General features: G+C 34.7%; 1 protein-coding gene across 1 annotated transcript in view; it reads left to right on the forward strand.

Moving 5' to 3' along the window:
- Window positions 1–2,327: 2,327 nt before the first annotated feature.
- LOC149547737 (uncharacterized) overlaps window positions 2,328–24,859 on the forward strand; it is a 150,166-nt gene continuing 127,634 nt past the window's right edge. Inside the window, exons 1-6 of the mRNA XM_089791805.1 lie at window positions 2,328–2,634; window positions 2,809–2,910; window positions 3,049–3,365; window positions 3,465–3,613; window positions 3,742–3,783; window positions 3,899–3,931. Coding sequence (XP_089647931.1) covers window positions 2,410–2,634; window positions 2,809–2,910; window positions 3,049–3,365; window positions 3,465–3,613; window positions 3,742–3,783; window positions 3,899–3,931 — 868 coding nt within the window. The 5' untranslated portion in view covers window positions 2,328–2,409. The remainder of the gene's footprint in view (window positions 2,635–2,808; window positions 2,911–3,048; window positions 3,366–3,464; window positions 3,614–3,741; window positions 3,784–3,898; window positions 3,932–24,859) is intronic.

A 24,859-nucleotide genomic window follows, 5' to 3' on the forward strand; every position in this document is an offset into this window, starting at 1 on the left:
TTAACCTCTTTGGAAGCTTGTTGATCATCTTCTTTGGTTTCTAGTTTCTCATCCTTATCATTATCTGATACCACCATAATGTAATGGACCTTCCCCTTGCCTAAAAATTGGTTTCATGGTTCCCATGACTCCTTACAAATTTTTTTAAAAAAATTCTTCCTAAAATCTTGTCTTGTTGCTTCGTCCATTGATTGCTTATTTGGAGGGGGCTTGTAATCCAAGATCATACTATACTTATCTAATATTGTGTGAAGCCCACCACCCTGGTAGTCAATCTGTTGCCCCTTCATTTTTTTTGATGAGATTAAACAATGTATTGCCTAGACAATGTCATCATGTCAAAAAATAACTTCCATCTATTGTGCCAAGATTTCCTTCGAACCTCCATTTGATATTACCCTCAAGACTACCTTCTTTCCATTCAATTCGAATAAAAGATCCATTCTTCTAAAGCTTCGTGTGTACTCATCCAAAGTTTTCATCCACTAAATGCCAAGAATGACTTCCATGTCATCTAAATCTATCATAAAGAAACCTTCTATCACTGTATGCCTCCCCATGGTAAGTCTAAGTTTTGGTACCACATGGGCACATGATAGGAGGTTTCCTCTTGCTACCTTGACTTAGAATCCTACATGTGACCCAATAGCCAAATTTGTTTGTTTTGTGAGTGATGAATTAATAAAAATGATTGTGGCCCCACTATCCAACAAGACTATGACCCATTTTAGTTGGATAGTTCCTCATATTTGAAAATATAATACCTCAGAGTGCCAACAGGAGTGATGGTACCTCCTTGAGTACTAACACAAAAATCCTCTTTGCACGATTTATGTTATCCTCTTTGGAAGCTTGTTGATCATCTTCTTTGGTTTCTAGTTCCTCATTCTTATCCTTGTCTAACACCACCTTAATGTAATGGACCTTCCCCTTGCCTAAGAATTGGTTTCATGGTTTCCATGACTCTTTACAATTAAAAAAAGATTCCTCCTAAAATCGTGTCTTGTTGATTCATCCATTGATTGCTTCTTTACAAGGGGCTTGTTGTCTTTCTCCTTTAGAGTGACAGATCATCCTTGTGTGTGTGTAACTTTTGGAAGAAGAAGTCAATGTTTCCATGTCCTATGTCATCTTGACTACTACCACAAGTGTGTTGGGGTTAAAACCCTTCACCCAACCCTTTAAGGGCTTAGCCAATCCATCCTTGAATAAGACAACTAGTCTTCTCTTTGAAATGTATGTCGCTAGTACTGATAGTCTCTGAAATTATGTGATGTAGCTCTCCATTGATCCTTTTTTTTTTAGTTGTGCCAATTCCTTGAAGTTGAACTTTGGATCCTTTCCATGAAATCTGAATATAAAGTGACTCGATCATGATTGAGGGTGTCAATCCTATGGTGCCACCATTACTAAGTAATTTCCTCCAAGTGAAGTGTCATAAATTTTATTGCCTCTTCTTTTGGCATGGGGATGAGTTGGAAGTATGTATATGCCTTCTTAACCCATGCTCATGCTGATGTATTCCTAGATTCATCAAATTATGATAGGTTTATCTTTCCAATATTTCATTTAATGCCATCATTGTAAAGGCCTCGCCTCTTAGAATACCTCATTTGTAAATCCACATAATCCTTGAAAGATAATTTCACTCCAAATCCAACATCAAACTAGTCTTGTTAGGGTTGTTTTTGCATCTCGAGGAAGGTAAGCTCATGTTCTCGACCTTGTTCTAGCCATTGCACAAATGCTGACACTATTTGTTGTGTGTGGGAGTGCCCTGTGTGAAGCCTCTCATTCACACATTTATCACCATGCCCATTGTCTCTTTCATTTGTCCTTCCTTGTTATTTTAATGGAAAATATCTAAAATAGATGTTATTTTAAGTCTGACAAAAAAAGAAAGAATATTTAAGATCAGTCAATTTAGAACTTCAAATAACATTCCATGTACTTTAACTTGTCATTTTAAAACGCTTCAAATTCTTTTTCATGTTGATTAGAAACGACATACCAGCGCTTTAAATTCTTATTCATATTAATTACAAACATACATTTCGATATCCCAATGCTTTAAAAAAAAATTCATATAGATTAGAAGCGTCATAGATTTATCTAGATTATTTTCCATATTGATGAGAAACATACAGCTTTATCGAGAAATCCCTTTCTTTATTCTATCGGTCCACTTTATCCACCGAAAGTTTCTGCACATGCAAACACCGTAGCTAAAGTGCAAAGTGCGAGATGCCGCGTGATACACGAGGTGTCATATCAGACCAAAAGCAGTCGATGTGAGACCAGTCTGTCGTTGCAGAAGCAGTCGTTGATAGTTTGCACTCATTAATGGGACTGAATACACCTCAATCTATGTATTCAGCCCAACAGTTATTTTAGCCCCATCCGGCCTGAATGGCCAGCAAAAGAGAGAACAAATCAATGGCATGGTCAAGCTCAATATTGGGATGCCTTCCGTCTTCAAAAGACGTTGCGCCACCCAAGACGAGCAATTCAAGACCTTCTCATGAATCTGATGATGACGACCATGCGCCTCTTGGCACTGCATTTGATGACGAACAGCTCCTGGAAAAACTTTCCAACCAAATAGATAGTTTCTTGCACCAGGCCGGAAGCCAGGTTTAATATACTTTACAAATCATATTGTAGGTTTATGCGTGTTTTATTCAAGACAGCTTAAACCACACGCTAAGACTTGAATTCTAAAGTAGATGTTAAATAGTCAAATTGACTGATTTCGCTTGTTCAAGAGATCTTTATTGGCATTATCTATAGACTCATCCTTTCTTGCAGAGTCATTGGTCTGAGAGCCTGGGAACTATTGCAACTGGGATCTACATTTCCTCAAAAGGGATCAACTCCATGTCTCGTGTTTCCTCAACCGCTTTCGATAAGGTACTTCTACGATCTTGCATATATAGTTAATTTCTTTTGTAATCGCTTAAATATCACATACTAAGTCTTGATTTCTAAACTTAATGTGTTCTAACTTTGTAATTTTAAATATGTTACAAAATGAATCGATGTTTGTAGTTGAAATCCACCAAGTTTGAGGATTTGATGAGTACGGCTGGAGATATATTTGCAGTAATGGGGAAGATTCATTGGGCTGCATCGGGATTGTTGGTGGTAGCAGCAGTGATTAACAACATTGAGAGAACAAAACGCGTTGATAAGGAGTGTATTGAATTACTGGCGTTGGTTAATACAGTGGCAAGGTCTCTTAGGAGGTTAACTAAATTGCCCGAAATACCTGAAGAAATGGAAAGCACTGTAAACCGAGCCAAAACTATCATAGCCAAAAGTGCAGCATGCTGTTTCTCTATCATACAATCGCAAGGATTATGCAGGTAAGAGCTACAAATTCTCTAACTTGTTAATTTTCCCAGTAGAATTCGCTTTATTGGTAATGCTACACTAAATGGAGTGCTACATAAATGACAATACAGGTGCATCTTTTCTTCAAGGAACCAAACCGAAATCTCTGCGTGTAAGAAGGATTTAGAGAGCATGCAGCAATCGTTGATATATCAGCTCGTAGTTGCTCAATATGCAGAACATCATGAAACCATTGGCAGCACATTCCGAAGAAAAATTAGTATGGAACTACTCTCCAATATTGTACCGTATTTCAATAACCAAAACGTTAATAATAGTCTTACACTTCATCTTCACCTTTAATAATCATTAAGGTACTAAATACCATTTATTCTTCGAGACTTGCAGAGCAACAGGGTGATTACGTATCCAGATCAGAAGGGCAAGAAGGTAACTTATAACTTTCGGACATAGTTTGCTTCATTAGGCTACTCCTATGTTGAAGGTTCTTTTTGGAATTTTACTATTATCGATAATAACAGTTATTTTTTCTAATTGGGCTCAGGTGTCTTGGCCGAGGAAATCGGCTCGCCTCGAAGTAAGTAGTCCCTGTGCCTTACATAGCTGAAAAAGAGTCTTGTCTACTGAATTTATCCTTTTATCTTTTTCCGCGATGGCCTACAATGTGTACGATGGTAGAACGAATTAAAATAACCCCTTTGATTTTAACTATAATTTGTATATAAAATGTTGTAAAATGATTAGCTGTTATTAGGATTTTTCTTTTATGTGTTAATAGCGATTTTCTTTTTGTACATTGCTGTAACATCTATTTCTCTTGTTAGTATTTTCTTTAACTGTAACATAAGTGATCAAGTCATTTTTGTTTTAGATTAGAAGTGTCAATTCCATAACTTTTTCAATCATCATAATGATGACAACGTACTCTATCATAAAATATTTATACTAAGAGGTGCTAAATTCCTTAGGTAAAAATCATGCATTACATTTACAATAACATCTCAAGGGTTCATTCTAGAAACTCTACATACATATCCCCTCATATGAAATTAAAAGATTCAGTATTGGTCCTTGAAGGTCAGACAAAGCTCATTTTCTCCTCTTGTATGAGTTCTTTAATATATCCTCAAAGCATTACTGTTGGTTAACTATAATATATTAACTCGGTCCAATTACAATTAAGATAACAATTACATTGGGTAGTGTACAAACATATGCACTTACATTGGGGTGATATCCTTTCTTAATTTTTCTAATTCCATAGAGAGTGACCTCAACCAACATCATCAGACAACTTCCACATAGTGCATGCTACATAGAAGGAATGTTAATTCATTGCATATTACACTATGGGTCACATTCTTTTCTGATATCTTCTTGCAACAATAAGCAAATGGTAATAGGTTTCGATGTATCCCATACTACATCCAATGTTATTCCACATCCCTACAACCCATAAAGTATATCATTTAGACATCATGATGTATTCAATATATTTAATACCTTTACCAATAGTCCTTAATAACTCAACTCAAGCACAAATACTTCCCATTGGAGAAACATCAAGCATTCAATCTAGACAAAAGAATAGATCTCTAATTCATACCAAGACAATGCAATCTCTACATCAACTACTCTAAAGAAGGTTGGTGCATCACCCAAATAATTCTTCTCAAATACTCAAACATATCCTTAGCCAGAGGGTTTGTAAACATCTATACTATCTTCTCCTTTGTGCTAACATACTTTGATCTAACTTCTTTCTCTTTTGATGTTTCTCTTAAAAAGTGAAATTTAATTGAAATGTGTTGAAATGCCTTGCCAGGGAAACTTGAAAGGATAACACAAATTGATATGAAGCTTGGTGAATAATTTTTTTAACATCTTTTTCTTGCTATGTTTACTTAATCATAGATGTTAACTCCTAAGAAGTTCCCTATGTCACTGTTAAACAACATTACTTAATTTTGTTTCTAACATTTCATCCTTACTACTTAAGCTTATCCATCTATTAGTATTAGATCTACTCATAGTTTAATACATTATCCATCCTAATATCCCTTTCCAATTTAGGAACTGACTTCCTAGTCATTACAATCAAATGGATGTACATAATATGACATAAAGATACATGAAATAGATTTAAACCATTAACTATACATGTAAACCAAATCACCTTCTATTCACTAATAACATATTAAGAGTAGATTTTTCTTTATTTCATCATAAATTCATCTAAATACAAAATATAAAATGTTATGGCATCATCTTAACTTCATTTATGTTTTGAAATAATATAATATGTTCATATTTCCTTTTATTTCTCCTAGAGATACCCTTTACCCTTATTACATATATTTTTATTTCATGATACATATACATACGGCTTGTTCTTTTTTAAAGATTTTATATTACAATATTTCATAGATTTCTTCTAGAGAAATGCAACAAATATACTTCAAGAATCAATATTCAATAACTACTCAACAAGTATCAACACACACACACACACACACACACACACACACATGTGTGTGTGTGTGTCCATGAAAACTTGATCAATACCTCAAAGAAAAAATACCATCCAACCTCCTAGAGCCATAAATGGCCCACTCCCCTGAGCTAGGATATAAGACCATGATCCACATAGGTGTTAACATAATCTAAGGCTTATACCCCAAAAATCTAAGTACAATTATATCATAAGGCCACACAAAACTTAATTCCCAAAATAAAGTCACAATAAAATGGACAACTAGAGGAAAACGCAAAGTTAAGGGTTCTACCATATCCAAGTTAGTGTCAATGCATACCACTCAAATGTTTGGATCAACCTTCATAACAATGTCATCCTGCCACATCCATGCCTTATATAGAATGACATATTGTCCCAGTACTCCAATAGGGCATATGTAGACTTATTACACTTTCCTTAATGTTGGGATCAACCTACTAAACCATTGTCACCCTACCACATAAAGGCCTTATACTAGATGACATATGGCCCCAATTCTCCAACAAGATATGTGTGGCCCAATATCACTTATCTTGATTAATGTGTTAACCCAAACCCCTAATAAAATTTATTTAATTAATTTTTCTACTTGATTATAAACTCATATGTCGAGCCAACCTACTTAGGGCTCTTATTTCTACTACATAGGATCCTCTAGTGACCACATTTGGGTCCCAACACCTATAGTGATCCACTCACCTTGGGCCTCTACCCTACTAAAATATATAAAACCAAAATTATATGAAATGTATAGAAGCAACATTCTTAGGGTCACATATTCCTAGTTTAAATAAAACCTTAGTACATTACATAAGTATCACAATACATAAAAAATAGAAAAGGCACAAAGACTATAAGCATAAATGTATTTTCAATGCTAAACATAAATGATATACATCACATAACAATTTTACATGCCTCTAGTGTCTTAAACAAAAAATTATTGTATCATCTTTGTCTTTGATTATGCAAGTCTTCTCAATAAATTGTAACTAATATCCCTTATCAACAAGCTATCCAAGACTTCAAAAAATATGGTTTGATATATCCACAAATTAAACATCCTAAGTGTTGTTATTTACATGAAATTTAATAAATCCTTTCTTCTAACGTGACACGCTAAGTTTTATATATAAATCTAATTATTCCTACATCATAACTATTGAACTTAACAAACTTATTCATATCTCAGGTGACATAATTAAATAAATACACTATCTATAATCCAATTAGACTTCTTCTTTTCAACATGTAATACTAAGGATTTTTATTTTATTTATTATTCTTTCTCAAGATTTCATTTCTTAATAGGAATAGATCCTATCTCATCATATTCACTATCACTATTATCTAGAAAATTTATGTTCTTAAACTCAAGTTCATCATTTACATTAAAAAAGAAGCAATCTTTTAGAATTCTAGATTTTTAAGGCTTTACCTTCTTTTCTCTCTTAGGACATTTAGATGAATAATGACCGAGTTCCTTACATGTCTAAAAAATAATGATTTTTTATATCTTTAGGTTCCATCTTCATAAGCTATGAAAGCCCTGCATTAAAATTCTTATATTCTTCTTGTTTTATTGATAATTATCTAACTTAATCTCTACTTGTGCTCACACTTCTTGTAAGTGTTTGTATAAATGTAGCCTCAACTCAAGGTAATATTTCATTTTGCTTCATCCATAATCTAGATACCTATAAATTTTCAAGAAGAGATTTTCTAGAAAACTTATGTATGCAAGGAATTAATTATTCAATCATTTGTTCCTTCTAGTGGTAATAAGGTGTCAAGGATTTCAAAATCTTCCACATAGTCTCATCTTCTATCTTAGTTCCACCAAAACTTCTATTGCCTCCAATAATATCAAATACAATCCTACTAGATTATTCTCTTATAGTTTCGTCTTCCTATATTTTAGCACTTTGACACATGCATATCCAATTCTACAATGTAGAATTCTTTTCATATTCATCACCTTCAACTATATTATGAAATTTAAACTAAATTTCACATGCAACATATTTAGATTTTGGAGGAGTTGACAAGGGTGCTTATTTAGGAAGAATTATTTGCATAAATATATCTTTATTGTTTTGTTCACACAAGTTAGGTTTATCTTCAACTATTATATCCTTCTCCTTGAGTGTAACCAACCAAAATTATGGACCAATCCACATTGAGTGAGTTTTCATCTTTTCCTTCCAATTGTCATATTTCTCTCCATAAAACTTCATACTATCTTTTTTGAAGTAAGAGGCTATCATGGAGCTCCTTTAAGTTGTTAAAAGTTTCTTTCAAGGACATGATGCTCTGATACCAACTATTAAAAAGTAAAGTCCACAAAGATAACTAGGCAGGGGGGATGTGTAGGGAGGGTGAGTTCGTTATGTGCTTAAATTTTTTTTTAAAAACTTTATCAAATCTAAAACATAATATTTAAGGATGTGTCAATGATAGAAAGATAACCATGTACAATAATAGTAGATTTGTTAACTAGGGAAACCCATGATTAGAGGGAAGACCATGGTGGCAAATATGCCCACAAGATAATGTACTAATTTAGAGGTTCCTTGTAAAATGATTGACTCTATAGGATCCAATGAAATATAATTAGATAAATCAGTCATTTCTAGGAGACTTTGAATCCTTTTCAGGTGATTCAAACCTAGTTAGGAGTTGTGCCAACCTTGTTAAGAGTTGAAAGGGAGATAAAATGAACTCACTATCCAAATTACCTCTAGATTGTCTTCACTAAACAATATTTAGGGTAATATGTCTAAGTGCATTAATTGACTAAACATCAACTCCCTTTCCAATATAGCTCCTTTGAATTTCAGAGTATATTCATAACATTAATCTCCACTCTAATCATAAAAAAATAATATTCAAGCTTGCATAAACAAGAACCAGCTACACTAAAAACTTAACCACACAAAAATATCCCATCTCTATACCATGTGCTAAAACAAGTATTAAGTCATCCTTTAGCAATCTCAATTTGTAATGGATAGTATAAGACCTTATTGATATATTACATTACAAATAACACTTCCCAAATACTGTTAACAATAGTTAGCTTTCTTAGAACATCATGCTGAATAAATTTCCCAAATCTTCATTGGATGATTATTTGATTCTGCCACACTAACCAAAACATCTTGAACATGGTTTTCTGCCATAATCCAATCCCATTGAATGATGTTTAGCCTCTCCATAAAAATGTATGTAGCACATGAAAACCTACATATTTATTTCCACACTCATAGCCATAGAATTAGAACAAAATATTGATTTCTCTTCCAAGAGTAAGTGTACAGAACATACATATCTAAGCATAAACCTCTCCAAATGAATCTTCCTCTGCAACTCTAGCCGAACTATCAAGAAAATTGATATGTTTACATCAATGGAAAACATAGTCATTAATGCAACACATATGAAGAAAATCATCTCTTTGACATACATGCATTATTCCCTAAGAGAAAAATAAATCAATTATATTTAGTATTCCTTTCTTCATAATACATTTTCTCCCCTATTATCCTTTTCAATGAGGTGCACAAAGTGTCCTTCTCCAAGGTTATTTTTTATTTATTAGCTTCATCATTTTCTTCATCCTCCTTTGTAAATTCAATCTTATCTAGGTCTATAATGATATTGTTGTTTCTTGGACATTTAATTTTAATGTTCATTGATGCTTAGTGAGAAAGCTTAGGAATAGAGGATTGTTATTTCTCCTAGGTCAATTTTAGGAGTGTAATCTCTAGAGGCTCATTATTTAAATTTCTTTTACAACTTTCCCTATGTTTCTATAAATAGGGTTTCTCTTTTTAGAGGGAAATGGATTTTTTTCAATTCGGTATATGAACACTAAGTTGTGAGGTGGGCCAATATTTTTACTAAGATTTCCATGATAGGACATTAAGTAATTATTTTGGGGAAAAAGATGCAATTCATAATGATATAGGATGAAGGTTAAACCTTAATGAATGATAGTGGAAGTCCCTTTATGAATACTATCACAGGTAGAGATGAAAATAGATAAAGAGAAACATAAATATTCTTTTTAAAAATAAAAAAATGATATTAAAGAAAAAGTATTAAAAAAAATTTATTTATTTTTTAGGCAAAAGTGGACAAGCCACTAGATATATATGTATATAAAGTAAGAACTAGTTCAAGAGCTCAATTGGGAAAGAACCAGAAAGAAAACCTAGTATCGTCACAATATTTACAATTGACTTAACATCGATACTTACAATCTAACTATATCGATGAACAACCAATCAAACTTCAAAATCTATCAAGTTTTACAAAATTTCATCACATAACAGGCATGGTGGACTCAAATTCAATCAAAAAAAGATTTTCAACATTCTATAAACCATGTCAAAAGTGAGGAGAAAAAAGCCCAACAAGATAGAAAGATACCACTGTGCTATCTTTCATCCATCTCCTCACTGGGAGCAACCATTGAAGAGAAGTCCCATCCCAAATCTAGACGTGATATAGGGGCAACATCCCAACCCAAGCTCAGGCCCTTAGCAACAACAACGTCCCAACCTAAGCTCAGGCCCTCAGCAGCAACATCGAAAGTGTTGGCAGAGAAACCAGTGGATGAAGGCATGTCCCAACCACTAGGTATAGTGACATCTAGAAGAAAAGGCTGAGTAGTTTCTGCTGAGACATGGTGACCAAGACTAGGATCTTTGAAAGTCGAGAAGGACTAGATGCCAGGTTCATTGACCGAATGAGTTGGGATGGCTGAAGGTTTCTTCACTTGTGCAACTTTTGCTCAAGCATTAGAAATTGGAATCTCCAAAATATCAATCAAAGCAAAAGTTATTTTCTTCACCTCTTTAGTCAACTAGAAACCTAGAGCATGAGCTCTGAATTGCAGGGCTTGAAAAGGAACCGAGTGTTGTACTTCTCAAAGGTTTTCTACATCATTTCAAAGGTTATCATGGCTTCATGGCTCTTCATGAGCACGGTTCTTGAAAATATGCCACCAACTAGGGAATTACTAACCCACAAATCATAGTTCTGCATCGGACATTTCAATTTATTATTAGCCTAGAATTATGGTTGAACCACCTTAATGGTGATAATTTCCAGTCTCGACGAAGATTGAAGAAGGTCCATGGTATTGGAAAGAAATATGGAGACCAAAGTTGAAGGGAATAAAACATTCCTTGTAGATGTAGAGAAAAGATCCTCCCCAATTATGGTTCAAATCACACGTCGGATGTTATATGAGTGTACAATAAACATATTATCCAGAACCACATCTTCAAGAGAGTGAGAAATTGCATCTTCATCCAATGCTAGATGAAGCCTAATTCTAAATTTTTTTGGCAAGATATTGCGATGGAACTAATGACAAGATTCACATTCCACACATACTTCTTGTGGAGATGACATGTTGAAAGAAATTTGAATGGTAAACACAACAAGCTGGATAAATATATTAGATTGAAATCCATTTTGCACCTTAAACTAAATCCCTTGGAGTACCTGCACTCATGTGCAATAAATAGGGTACATTAAATCAAAAATCAGTTACAAATTGAGAAGGGCAAAGTACAAATTTGACGTGCCCAAAAATTGAAGATTGAGCAATTTGATCTGTAGTGGTATATGTTGAAATTAATTTTTCCAAGTACAAAATGCCACTTGACCAAACTAAAAAAAGATCATACTCAATTAACATTAGCCTTCTATTTAATGATGAAGATTTATCATGATTTTTCCTTAATCTCACACATGGGAGCCTAATTTATGAAAGTTTCAATAAATGTTCAATGCCCAATTTGGATAATGCATAGTGACCATCGAGTGACATCAAAATGTCCACTATAGTGTACTCAACACATATGACATTCTAGTTTTCTCAGCATCATCCACAATTCAACACGTGTAGATCACATAAAACATATAACCCATTCAGCATTTGAAATCACTAGCTTACACAACATCAACTATGACTCAACACATAAAGTACACTCATCGTGTCACTTGAAGTATTTTGGCTTCTAACTTGGCTCCAAAGGTAACTCAACCCCTATAAGAATTTTGACTCCTCTCGGTAGCTATATGATAACTCATGTACTATTCTAATTTACTTAGCACATATAGGCTACTAGTTTGCATGAAACATGAAGCATACTTACACACTCAACAAATATGACATTGGGCACCTAATGTTACTGGCTTGGACGACATCAACTGTGCCTCATCACATATTGATCACTTGGCCCATGAAACACACTCAACACCTAAAATAGCTTGGCAGGAATGAGAATTCTAGCTTAGCAATAGTAGTAACTCGGCACCTATATTGATGCAGGCTTGGCACATTGATCACACAACACATAAAGCACACATGACACTTGAAACAGCTCAGCAACAATGAGAATTCTAGCTTGGCATCAATAGTAACTCGACACCTATATTGATGCAGGATCGACACATACATTACACAACACATGAAGTGTGTTAGCTTGCTCAGCTAGCTTGATACATACATTATACATGACACATGAAGTGTGTTAGCCTACTCGACACATCTCATATGGCGGTTCGCACCTAAGGTCATTGGCTTAGTAGGTGTCAACTTATGACTTGATGTATGTTGATCACTCGACACATGAAGCATGTTCAGTTCTTGAAGCAACTCAACATACATAAGAATTTCTTGGCACACATATAGTCTGTTCAGCCCCTGAAGTCATTGCCATACCCAACATTAGCTATGGCTTGGCACATATTGATCACTCGGCACCTGAAACACACTCGGCACTAGAGGCAACTCGGCACATAGAATCTGCTCAACCCTTGAAGACCCTATCATGCCCAACATCAGCTATGACTTGACACATAATAAATGCTCAACACATGAAGTATGCTTGGCTCCAAGAGTCTCTTGGCACCAAAAGGAAAAATAGCTTGGCACAAATAATAAACTCCTTTTCTAAAGGTAAGCGACCATTAGTTTCTACAAATCTTTGTAGTGCTCCATAGTTGTAGAGGGGTTTAGTGTAAAAATTGTAATCCCATGGCATCTTAAATTGGAAAGATAATCCACCATTTTTTTTCCCTCTCTATATGTGGGTGAAACTCTGATCTCCTAAAATTAATCAATAATATTCCAAATTTGTTGGAGCACATATTTGAGTTTCCAAGAAGATAATTATCTCTTAATACAAGCGGAGATTGTAACTTGAGAATCACCTTCAATCTACACTTGTTGGAAGTTCCCTTTCTTAGCTAGCATTAGCCCTGAAAACAATGACTGAGCCTCAGCCATATTGTTAGTTCCTATGGGAAGGGGAACTATTGTGATTGCCAGGACTTTACCAATATAGTCTCTAATGCATGCTCCCAATCCTGATTGTCCTGGATTACCTCTGGATGCTCCATCAAAGTTGAGTTTGACAAAGCTAGATGAAGGGGGTTGTCATTTAACTGTAGACCTCTCTGTATGAGTTTACAACTTTGAAGAAGTGTCAGTGCCAAATGGGATGAAAATTGATTTCCATTCCCGAATGATACTTCCATCCTAGGAAGTGATAGCTGGATTAAATCTACATCTACTGACATTTGCATTAGTAACTTTTGATATCAAATTTTCAATGATTTGGAGCACTTTCTCTAAAGATGATATTTCTTTTCTAAAAATCCTCTTATTTCTTTCCCACCAAATAGCCCAAATAACTAGAGTAGGTGTACATTTCTAGATTCCTGCAAATAGGGCATTGGGGTAAAGAATTGGCCAAGCCTGAAAATGTCCTAGATATTGTTTTGTAGTGAGAGTAGTAATTTAATTTGTTTAAGACAAACATCTATCATTGGTATGCAAACTGACATCTTGCAAATAGGTGGTCAATTGATTCATCTTCCTCACCACATAAAATGCATTTGAAAGGAGAGGCAATATTCATCCTAGCTAGTCTATCACTTGTAAGAATTCTATGCTTGATTGCTAGCCATGCAAAGCACCCAGCCTTGGGAAGTACTATTTTATTCTAGTAGAACATAAATGCTCGAGATGATGGTTTTTTTGAATCAAGTTGTTGAAGAAGTTTGTAACCTTGATTGAGTAATTACCATTTTTGGCCAGGATCCACATTAACCAATCCTCAACATTGATACAAAAGCCTATCTTTCTGAAAAGATAGATTTAAGTTGTTGTTTATGTTGAGGATCTAAAGGGAGTTGATCTAGATCTTTTCATATTAATTTTCTTGAGAAGATGCAAATTGCATCCATATAATGAACAAGGTTACCCCATTCTACTTTTGTAAATGAGATGTTATTTTGTATGTTTCGCATTGTATTTAATGGGGGTTGGCCATTCCACGAGTCACCCCAGAAGTTAATCTTGTCCCCACAGTTTAATTCCCATGAAATGTAGTTAAGCACAATATCTCTAGATGCAATCATGAAGTCCCAAATGACTGATCTCCAAGGGGGATCCATCATAGAAAATATTCTATGTGGCTCATTGTTATCTAAATATTTCTGTTGCATAATTTGACACCAAATGGATTGTGATTTAGTAGACATCTACCAAACCACCTTACCACCAAATTCTTTGCTCCTAGTTGTCAAATCATGAATTCCTGCACCACCTAGAGTTGGATGAAATGCCATATTTTGGAGAGAGATAAGTGGAAGTTTCTTTTCATTAGTCAAATTTCCTGACCATAGAAAGTCCTTAACAAGTCTTTGAATTTATGAGACAACATAAGGCGGTGCTTGCATAGTAGCCATGTAATAATTAGGTATTACACAAAGGACTGACTTAATAAGCAATATTCTGCCAGATAATGACATCCATCTAACTTTCTAAGAAGAAATTTTTCTCTTAATTCTTTGATATACCCCCTCCCAAAAAACTTTCTTTTTTGAACCCATAAAGAAAGGAATCCCAAGATAAGTGGAGGGTAGAAAATCCTTAGTGAACCCCAAAATATGCACAATCTTGTCTAAGATAATCCTGTTTGTACAAAATAAGAATATTTTTGACTTTTGAGGATTAATTTTTTGCCCTAAAACTTTTAAATATAGCAAGAGAATTTTCTTAATCTGTTTAGCCTCAGATATTGATGAGGCACCAAATAGTAGTGTGTCGTCAACAAATAAGGAGTGTGTGACTGAGATTATTATACCTTCAATTTTTGCTCCTTTCCACTTATCAGATAGATGATGATGCTTGATGTTCCTACTAAGGTTTTCATTCATTATGATGAATAAAGACGATGAAAGAGGGTCACCTTGTTGGAGACCTTGTGTGGAGGGAAATAAATCAGATGCTGATCTATTGATAATGACTAAGAACCAAGCCCCAAAAATGTAAGCTTTAATCCACTTACACCATTTCTTATCAAAGCCCATTTTTTGAAGGACTTGAAAAAGGAAGTTCCAGCAAACTCTGTCGTAGGCCTTTTGCATGTCTAATTTGATAACAAAATTAGAAGATTGACTATTCTTGATGGAATGAAGAACTTCATGAGCTACCATTCCACCCTCCATTTTTTCTCTACCAGGAACAAAGCCACCTTGTTCAGGAGAAATTATGGATGGAAGAAGTTTTCGAAGTTGTAGATAGATGGCTTTAGTAATAATTTTATAAGTCAGGTTGTAGAGTGAAATTGGACAAAAGTTTGCAAATTTTTTGGGCTTTGTGGTTTTTGGAATAATTGCAACATTTGTAGAATTGAAATATTTTGACATAGATTTGAACTTTCTAGATTCCTCCATAACTACTAGAAGGTCCCATCCAATAAAATTCGAGCAACTCTAAAAGAAAAGTGTCATGAATGTTAGAATTCTTTAGAATAACTAAGGGGGGGTGAATTAGTTATTCAAGGTCCAAATGCCCTATTAATACCTTTTTACTACTTTTAATGAATCCATATCATTTTCATCTATTCAAACTTAAATCAATCATATAAGCAAGCTACAGTAAATCAACATGCAAAGATAAAACACTCAAGATCAACACATGACACAATGATTTACGTGGAAACCCAATTTGGGAAAAACCACCAATAACATGCTACTTGATTCTCACTCTTCTGAAGTGATGCCCTGTTAAAAGCCTGCCCTGTTAAAGGCTTACAACACATTGTTAAATGTGACCTTGTTAGAGGATTTCACCAAACTATTAGGAATGGGCCTGGTTAAAGGTCTTTAGAACATTCACTTGGAATGTCACCCTATTAAAGGATTTTTCTAATGGCTGTTAAACCAACCTAAGTCCATAGGATTTAGACTTATAGTTATAATTGCTAGAAAGTAACAATAATGGTCTTTTGATGTGATATAACTTACAACATACTTTGCAGATTTCATATCACACTTTCAGTTCAATGCTTATGCTTGGTTTTAATCTCTTTAGCTCTAACGGCTTGTCTTCCTCTCAATTTCGGTCTCCTTGAGTCTTCTAACTCATTCTGTCAATGTAATCACCTTTGTGGTCATCTATACAAATAGAATTTTTGCGCTATCTTCTCCTTGGCACATTTTTTAGCATTTCATGCTTTTATGCTTGACCATTGTCTCCTTTCCTTCTGTCCCCTTCTCGCTCTCTCTCACTTTTTTTATTAACTTATGTCTTCTTATATAGAAGTCTGATTTGCCTTTACCGCTCAATTTTCCCTCTTCAATTTTAGGGTTTCAAAAATGATTGGGTAGGATACAATGTATCTACCCCATACCTTGTTTTCTTGAAACTTTGCTAGTTGTATCTTAAAAATGTTCTACATGGTGTTCTATGCCACCAACTCATCATTCTTATCTTTCTTTTAATTCGCAGATTTCTAGATAACAACCTTGTCGGCTTAGATCTGGCGAATCTTTGATTTCCTAAATAATGCAGCAACTCGACATTATTGAGTTACTGGTGCTCGACACCTCTGTGTTACTCGGCACCTATACTAGCTCGGCACTTGAACTTGCTCGGCACTTGAACTTGCTCGGCACTTGAACTTACTCGACACTTGAACTTACTCAACACTTGAACTTACTCAACACTTGATTCTACTCGGCACCACTCGGCATCTGAAGTTTACTCAGCATTAACTAGAACTTGCTCGACTCTTACTAGCTTGCTCAGCTCCTTCTCTCTAATGAACTTAGTTTGAGCTTCACAAAAGACTTAATTAAAACCTTGAATCTTTGATATGTTTCAGTGTGCCCATTATTTGTAGTATATCATCAAATACATTCTTTCATCAATGGCTTAGTTGATCCTTGTACTTCATTCCAACATCATAACTTCAACCTTTCTCTAGGTATTTTAGTTACATCTTATTAATTGCCTCCACCTTGACAATCAACTAATTGATAGTATTTGGATCACTAAAGCAATTTTCATCCCTGCAAGTAGCAAGTTTGACATCAATGACAAAATAATGATTGAGGACATTCTTTACTAGTTCCATATTTTATTCCAACAATCTTCCTCTTTGGCATTGATGGCAAACCAAACTGATCAAGTAATCAATTTAGTTACCACCAAGATTTTATACGTTGTCTTGTTGTATTTCACTACTGATCTCATATATCTCCCTCTTTCATATATATATCTCCCTCTTTCTTTGCATTTGATCAGTTTCCCTGCATATTTCTCCCTCTTTGACATAAATGCCAAAGATGTAGCATTTTTATCATGCAAAATATAAGCTTTGGCTTCTTGTTGTTTTTCTCCCTTTGTCACCATGCTTGTGACTGATTTGGAGTTTCTGTACCTGTTGTCATCCTTTGCATCAACCTATTAATATTTCAATGATTTATTCCTGTTGATGCAAGGCAGCTTCCTTGTTGCCTTAAATTGCTTGGGTTAGGGGTATGACCCCCAATTTGCCTCTATGATATTCATAGGCATCCTTGGGCAATGGTTTGGTGAAGATATCTGCAGTTTGTTCCTTTGTGTGAATGTATTCCAACTTCACTTGTTTATCTTCCACCAATTCTCTGACATAATCATACTTGATTGCGATATGCTTGGTTTTTGCATGCATCACTGGATTTTTGGATATGTTTATAGCACTTGTATTATCACAATACAATATCACCGATTTTGTTACTTCTTCTTTCATTCCATTCAATAGATGTGTGAGCCATACAATGTTTGTACAATTGACTGCAGCTGCCACATATTCTGATTCTGTAGTGGATTGGGATATACATGTTTGTTTCTTGCTAGTCTAGGTAACCAGCCTTTTGCCTAGAAATAATGCGCCTCCACTTGTGCTTTTTCTGTCATCAATGTTTCCTCCCCAGTCTACATCTATATATGCATTGAGTTCAAATTTTCCATTCTTTTTGTAGTATAGACCAAAATCATTAGTCCCTTTGAGATATCTCATTATTCTTTTTACTGCTATGAGATGATTTTCTTTAGGATTAGCAAAAAACCTAGCCACTATTCCAACTGCTAATGCTATGTCTGGTCTACTATGCACAACATATTGTAGTTTTCCAATCATGGATTTGTACATTGTTTGATTGACTTCAGTTGACTCATCATTTTTGGACAGCTTATTTCCTGTGGCCATTGGTGTGCTTACTGGTTTGGATTCCTCCAATCCAAACATTTTAAGAATTTCTTTGATGTACTTTGATTGTGTAATAAATATTCCATGTTTAAGTTGGTGTACTTGCAATCCGACAAAAAATTTGATTTCTCCGAACATAGACATTTCAAATTCATGTTTCATTTTGTCAGCAAAACTTTTGTCCAGTACTTCCTTACCACCAAATACTATGTCATCCACAAAAATTTCAGATACAATAATGTCTTTACCTTCTTTAGCTTTGATGTACATGTTGCTATTATCATCAGTTTTTTCAAATCCAATTTGCACTAGATACTTGTGAAGTCTCTCATACCATGCTCTAGGTGCTTGTTTCAAACCATAGAGTGCTTTATGTAGCTTACACACCATATCCTTATTGTTCTCATCAACAAATCCTTTTGGTTGTTCAATGTAGACTTCTTCTTCTAGTATACCATTTAAGAAGGCAGATTTTACATCCATCTGATAGACTTTGAAATTTTTGTAGGTAGCATATGCAAGTAAAGTTCTTACTCCTTCCATTCTAGCAATAGGAGCGAATGTTTCTCCATAATCTATTCCTTCTTCTTGAGCATAACCCTTGCATACTAATCTGGCTTTATTTCTGGTAACCTCACCATTCTCATCTAGTTTGTTTCTAAATACCCATTTGGTACCAATCACATTCTTGTCAGTTGGTCTGGGAACCAAACTCCAGGTTTTGTTTTTCCTTATTTGATCAATTTCTTCTTCCATAGCTTTATACCAGTCATCATCCTATAATGCACCATATACTGTCTTGGGTTCAGATTTGCTAATCAGACATGATTCATGTCTTAGTTTATTCCTTGTCATTGGTCTTGCATCTTTGTCACCAATTATCTATTCAGTAGGGTGATGTCTTTTTACATATTTGGAGAATCTTGGCTCTGTCCTTGTTTCCATGTTTGATCTTTCGGATTCAGGATCACTATGCACTTCATTGTCAGGTTGTTCTTCATTATGTTAACTGTCTTCTGAATCAGATTGTGCATTTTCTTCATTTTGTAACTCAGCTTCTGAATGCAACTTGGCATTCACTGGTTGTGAATCAACTGAAACCGACACTTGTTGTTGATTTTCAATTCAATGATTGTCATCATCCTCATCAGCAGTCATTCCTTCATAAGAATATACAAAGGTTTTGTATTCTTCCATTTTCTTTAGTTCTTCAGCTTGGACTTCTGTGTGCTCATCAAAATTTACATTTGCACTTTCCACAATTTTGTTAGTGTTAACATTCAAACACTTATAGGCCTTACTTCTAGTGGAGTAACCAAGAAATATACCTTCATCACTTTTTGTATCAAATTTTCCATTTCTAGTATCCTTCAGGATAAAACATTTGCAACCAAACACTTTGAAATGTTTTACATTGGGTGAGTAACCATACCATAATTCAAAAGGTGTTGTATTTGTACCTTTCTTGACTTGTACTCGGTTCAGTGTATGAATAGCTACATTTATAGCTTCTCTCTAGTATTTTAGAGCAACATTCTTTTCCATCATTAATGTTCTAGCACAGTCAATCACAGATCTGTTTCTTCTCTTAGCAATTCCATTATGTGGGGGAGTTCTAGGAGCTAACGTTTGTCTTTTGATTCCATTGTCATTACAGAATATCTCAAATTCTTTTGATGTAAATTCACCACCTCTATCTGATCTTAGACATTTTAGGCTTTTTCCAGTTTCCTTTTCAACTCTGGCCACATACCACTTAAACATTTGAAAAGCATCAAATTTTTGTTTTAAGAACATAACAGTCATCATCCTGGAATAGTCATCAACAAATAGCATTATGTATTTATCTCCTCTATAGCTTTGTATTTCCATTGGGCCACATAAGTCAATGTGAACTAACTCAAGTATCTCTTTAGATGTATAGTTCTTGCTTTTGAAACTTGATTTTGTCATCTTTTCTAGCTGACATTGTTTGCACATGATATTATCAAGCTTTTTCAATTTTGGTAGACCTCTGACTTTCTTCATTTTATTGATGTTGACTAGATTATCAAAATTGACATGACATAATCTTCTATGCCATAACCATTCATCATCAAATTTTGCAAATAGACAAGAAGCATCATCCATATCAAGGTAAAAAAAATTACTCTTTGTTTGATCTCCTTTTCCTATTAGTTTACCATCAGTATCATAAATTTTTGCTATTTTGTTTTCAAATTCCACTTTGCAACCTATATTGCCTAACTGTGAGACACTCAATAAATTGTAGTTTAATCCTTCAACATAGTATGCATTATCACATGAAATCTATTCTGTGAGCTTAATGGAACCTTTTCCTTTGATTTGACATGGAGCATCATTACTAAATCTAACACTATTTCCATCATACTGAGTAAAGTTGACAAACTTACTTTTGTCTCCTATCATGTGATGTGAGCATCCACTATCTATGATCCATCTGTCATTCTTGTTTATACAAGTCACCAGTGTTGTGGCTTCTTCTTCGTCAGATTGGTCCTTCATGGCTACATAAACAACTTCATCATCATTGTCATCAAAATATTTTTCAACAATATAACACTTCATACCTTTTTCTTTGTAATCTATTTTGTCATCATCTCTTCTGTTCTTGTATTTATTGATTTCCTTGGAATCCTTTTTCTGTGGACATCTTGCAGCAATATGACCTACTTCATTGCAATTGAAATAGATGATAGGCATCTTACCTTTGAATTTTCCTTTGCCCCTGTGAAATCTTCTAGCAAGCAATGCTTCCAATTGTTCCACATCTTCCTCATCAGTGCTACTATCACTAGATACATACTTCATTTTTCTTCCTTTCTTTATTTTACTTGTTCGACATCTTTCAGTGATAACTTTTCCTTAAAAGCATATTCAACATTTTCAGGTTTGTAGTTGTCAAAGTTAGATAACTCAAATGCTGTGAGTCTAACTATTATACCTTCAAAGCTTAGATTATGTCCTGGTATGCATCTTAGTTCTTGTATTGTTGATACTCTAATAGCATAGATAGGGAGCAAGGTTCTTAAGAACTTACTATTAATAGTATCCTCATCCAGTTGACCATTCAGGCATCTTATTGCACTTACCATTTCCTTTATTCTTGCACCATACTGAGCAGCATTCTCATTTTCCTCCATTTTCATGTCGTCAAACTTTCCTCTCAGACTTTCTCTTATTGCTCTTTATACATTCTGATCTCCTCCATAGATTTCTGATAGTGCTTTCCACATTTTGAATGCAGTGTCACATCCTTTGATATCATCAAATTCAGCATAGCTGAGTGCAGATGCAATTTCCAGCATTGTCTGATTGTGTTCTTATTTGTTTTTCATGTCTTCTACAGTAAGAGCACCTGTTGGATCTACATGTTCAGTGACAATTGAATTTTGGGTATAATCTCCTATGGACCCAAGATGTAGCTTCATCAAACTTTTCCATGCAACAAAGTTGTCTTTGTTGAGCTTGGGAACTTCTCTTTTTGGCATTTTGATCTTTTCTACTAGTAGTCCCTTTAAACTGAATCAGTAGTTCGGCTCTTATACCAATTGTTAGAATTCTTTAGAATAACTGAGAGGGGGGTGAATCATTTATTCAAGGTCCAAATGCCCTATTAATACCTTTTTACTAATTTTAATGAATCCATATCCTTTTCATCTGTTCAAACTTAAATCAATCATATAAGCAAGTTACAGTAAATCAACATGCAAAGATAAAACAATCAAGATCAACACATGACAAAATGATTTACGTGGAAACCCAATTTGGAAAAAACCACCAGTAACATGCTACTTGATTCTCACTCTTCTGAAGTGATGCCCTGTTAAAAGCCTGCCCTATTAAAGGCTTACAACACATTGTTAAATGTGACCTTGTTAGAGGATTTCACCAAACTGTTAGGAATGGGCCCGGTTAAAGGTCTTTAGAACATTCACTTGGAATGTCACCCTGTTAAAGGATTTTTCTAATGGTTGTTAAACCAACCTAAGTCCATAGGATTTAGACTTATAGTTACAATTGCTAGAAAGTAACAATAATGGTCTTTTGATCTTGCAACATGCTTTGCAGATTTCAGATCACACTTTCAGTTCAATCCTTAGGCTTGCTTTTAATCTCTTTAGCTCTGACGGCTTGTCTTCCTCTCAAGTTTCGTCTCCTTGAGTCTTCTAACTCATTCTGTCAATGCAATCACCTGCGTGGTCATCTACACAAATAAAATTTTTGTGCTATCTTCTCCTAGGAACATTCTTCAGCATTTCATGCTTTTATGCTTGACCACTGTCTCCTTTCCTTCTGTCCCCTTCTCACTCTCTCTCACTTTTTTTATTAACTTATGTCTTCTTATATAGAAGTCTGATTTTCCTTTACCACTCAATTTTCCCTCTTCAATTTTAGGGTTTCAAAATTGATTGGGTAGGATACAATGTATCTACCCCATATCTTGTTTTCTTGAAACTTCACCATTTGTATCTTAAAAATGTTCTACATGGTGTTCTATGCCACCAACTCATCATTCTTATCTTTCTTTTAATTCATAGATTTCTAGATAACAACCTTGTTGGCTTAGATCTAGCGAATCTTTGATTTTTTAAATAATGCAGCAACTCGACATTATTGAGTTACTGGTGCTCGGCACCTCTATGTTACTCGGCACCTATACCAGCTCGGCACTTGAACTTGCTCGGCACTTGAACTTGCTCGGCACTTGAACTTTCTCGGCACTTGAACTTGCTCGGCACTTGAACTTACATGGCACTTGAACTTACTCAACACTTGAACTTACTCGGCACTTGATTCTACTCGGCACCACTCGGCATCTGAAGTTTACTCGGCATTAACTAGAACTTGCTCAGCTCTTACTAGCTTGCCTAACTCCTTCTCTCTAATGAACTTAGTTTGAGCTTCACAAAAGAATTAGTTAAAACCTTAAATCTTTGATATGTTTCAGTGTGCCCATTATTTGTAGTATGTCATCAAATACATTCTTTCATCAATGGCTTAGTTGATCCTTGTACTTCATTCCAACATCATAACTTCAACCTTTCTCTAGGTATTTTAGTTACATCTTATTAATTGCTTCCACCTTGACAATCAACTAATTGATAGTATTTGGATCACTAAAGCAATTGTCATCCCTACAAGTAGCAAGTTTGACATCAATGACAAAACAATGATTGAGGACATTCTTTACTAGTTCCATATTTTATTCCAACAATCTCCCTCAACTTTTCTTATAATTATTTCTATCATTTCCAACAATGAAGCCATTTGGACCTAGGGCTTTGTCAAGAGGGAAGGAGAAAACAACCTCTCAAATTTCTTGAATGGAAAAAGGAGCCAAGAGCATGGAGTTCTCCATAGGGGAGATCATTATAGGTATGTGTTGGATGAAATCCTCTACTTGTGAAGGCAAAGGTGAGGGAATTTTTTTTGGTGCAAGAAGATTCTTAAAGAGCTTGACACCTTCATCTCTGATCTGGTGAGGGTTGGTTAGAATATTACCTGTTTCAACATTTGAGATTTGGAAAATTGATTTAGCTACCCTTTTTTGTTGGCCAGAAGCATGGAATTTTTTTGTGTTTCTATCTCCTTTTTGTAGCCAAACTTCCCTAGACTTTTGTCTCCAGTAATCTTCCTCCCTATTACACAATTCCTCCCATTCAATCTGTAACTCTTTTTGCTTAGCATATGTGTCACTGTCCATCCCAAACTTGATAATGGAGCAATGAATCTCCTCTAATTGTAGCTTAACAATCTCTTTCTATTTGAAGACATTTTTAAAAACTTTTTTTTTCTAGATTTTGATCTACTCCTTGACATATTTCAATTTACTGTCAAATTGGTGCATTCTAGATCCTAGAGCAAAGGGGGCACTAATCCACCATTATTTTAAAAGTGGGAGAAAATGTGGGTGGCACACCCATATACTTTCAAATTTAAATGATGACTTATGTTGGTTTTGGTCAATAGGTGTAGCTTGATCAATGTCAATGGATATTAAGTGATCAGAATCTGGAGTAGACAAAATCTCTGAATCGAAGAAAAAATTACCTAATTTCCAATCATGAGATAGCAAAAATATATTCAATTTGACTACAATTTGAGCAAAGCCTAATCTCATGTTTGTCCATGTAAACTTGCCATTAGATGGTCAAGTATCCATCAAATCATTATTCTCAACAAATTGAGTGTAGTCCTAAATGGTTTTAATGGGTTGGAAAATACCACCAACTTTCTCATTTTGATTCAAGATTGCATTAAAATTGCCACCAAGGATGACTTGATGGGAGTTTTGAGATTGAATCAACATTGCTATATGATCCCATGTTTTCAACATTTCCTTAGTAGAAGTAGGTCCATACACATTGAATAGAGTAAAAGAGACATCAAAGTCAAGAAC

The sequence above is a fragment of the Cupressus sempervirens genome, chromosome 7 (genome assembly GCF_028749045.1).
Source record: "Cupressus sempervirens isolate cs-2001-9-10 chromosome 7, ASM2874904v1, whole genome shotgun sequence".
In the NCBI taxonomy this organism is placed as follows: domain Eukaryota; kingdom Viridiplantae; phylum Streptophyta; class Pinopsida; order Cupressales; family Cupressaceae; genus Cupressus; species Cupressus sempervirens.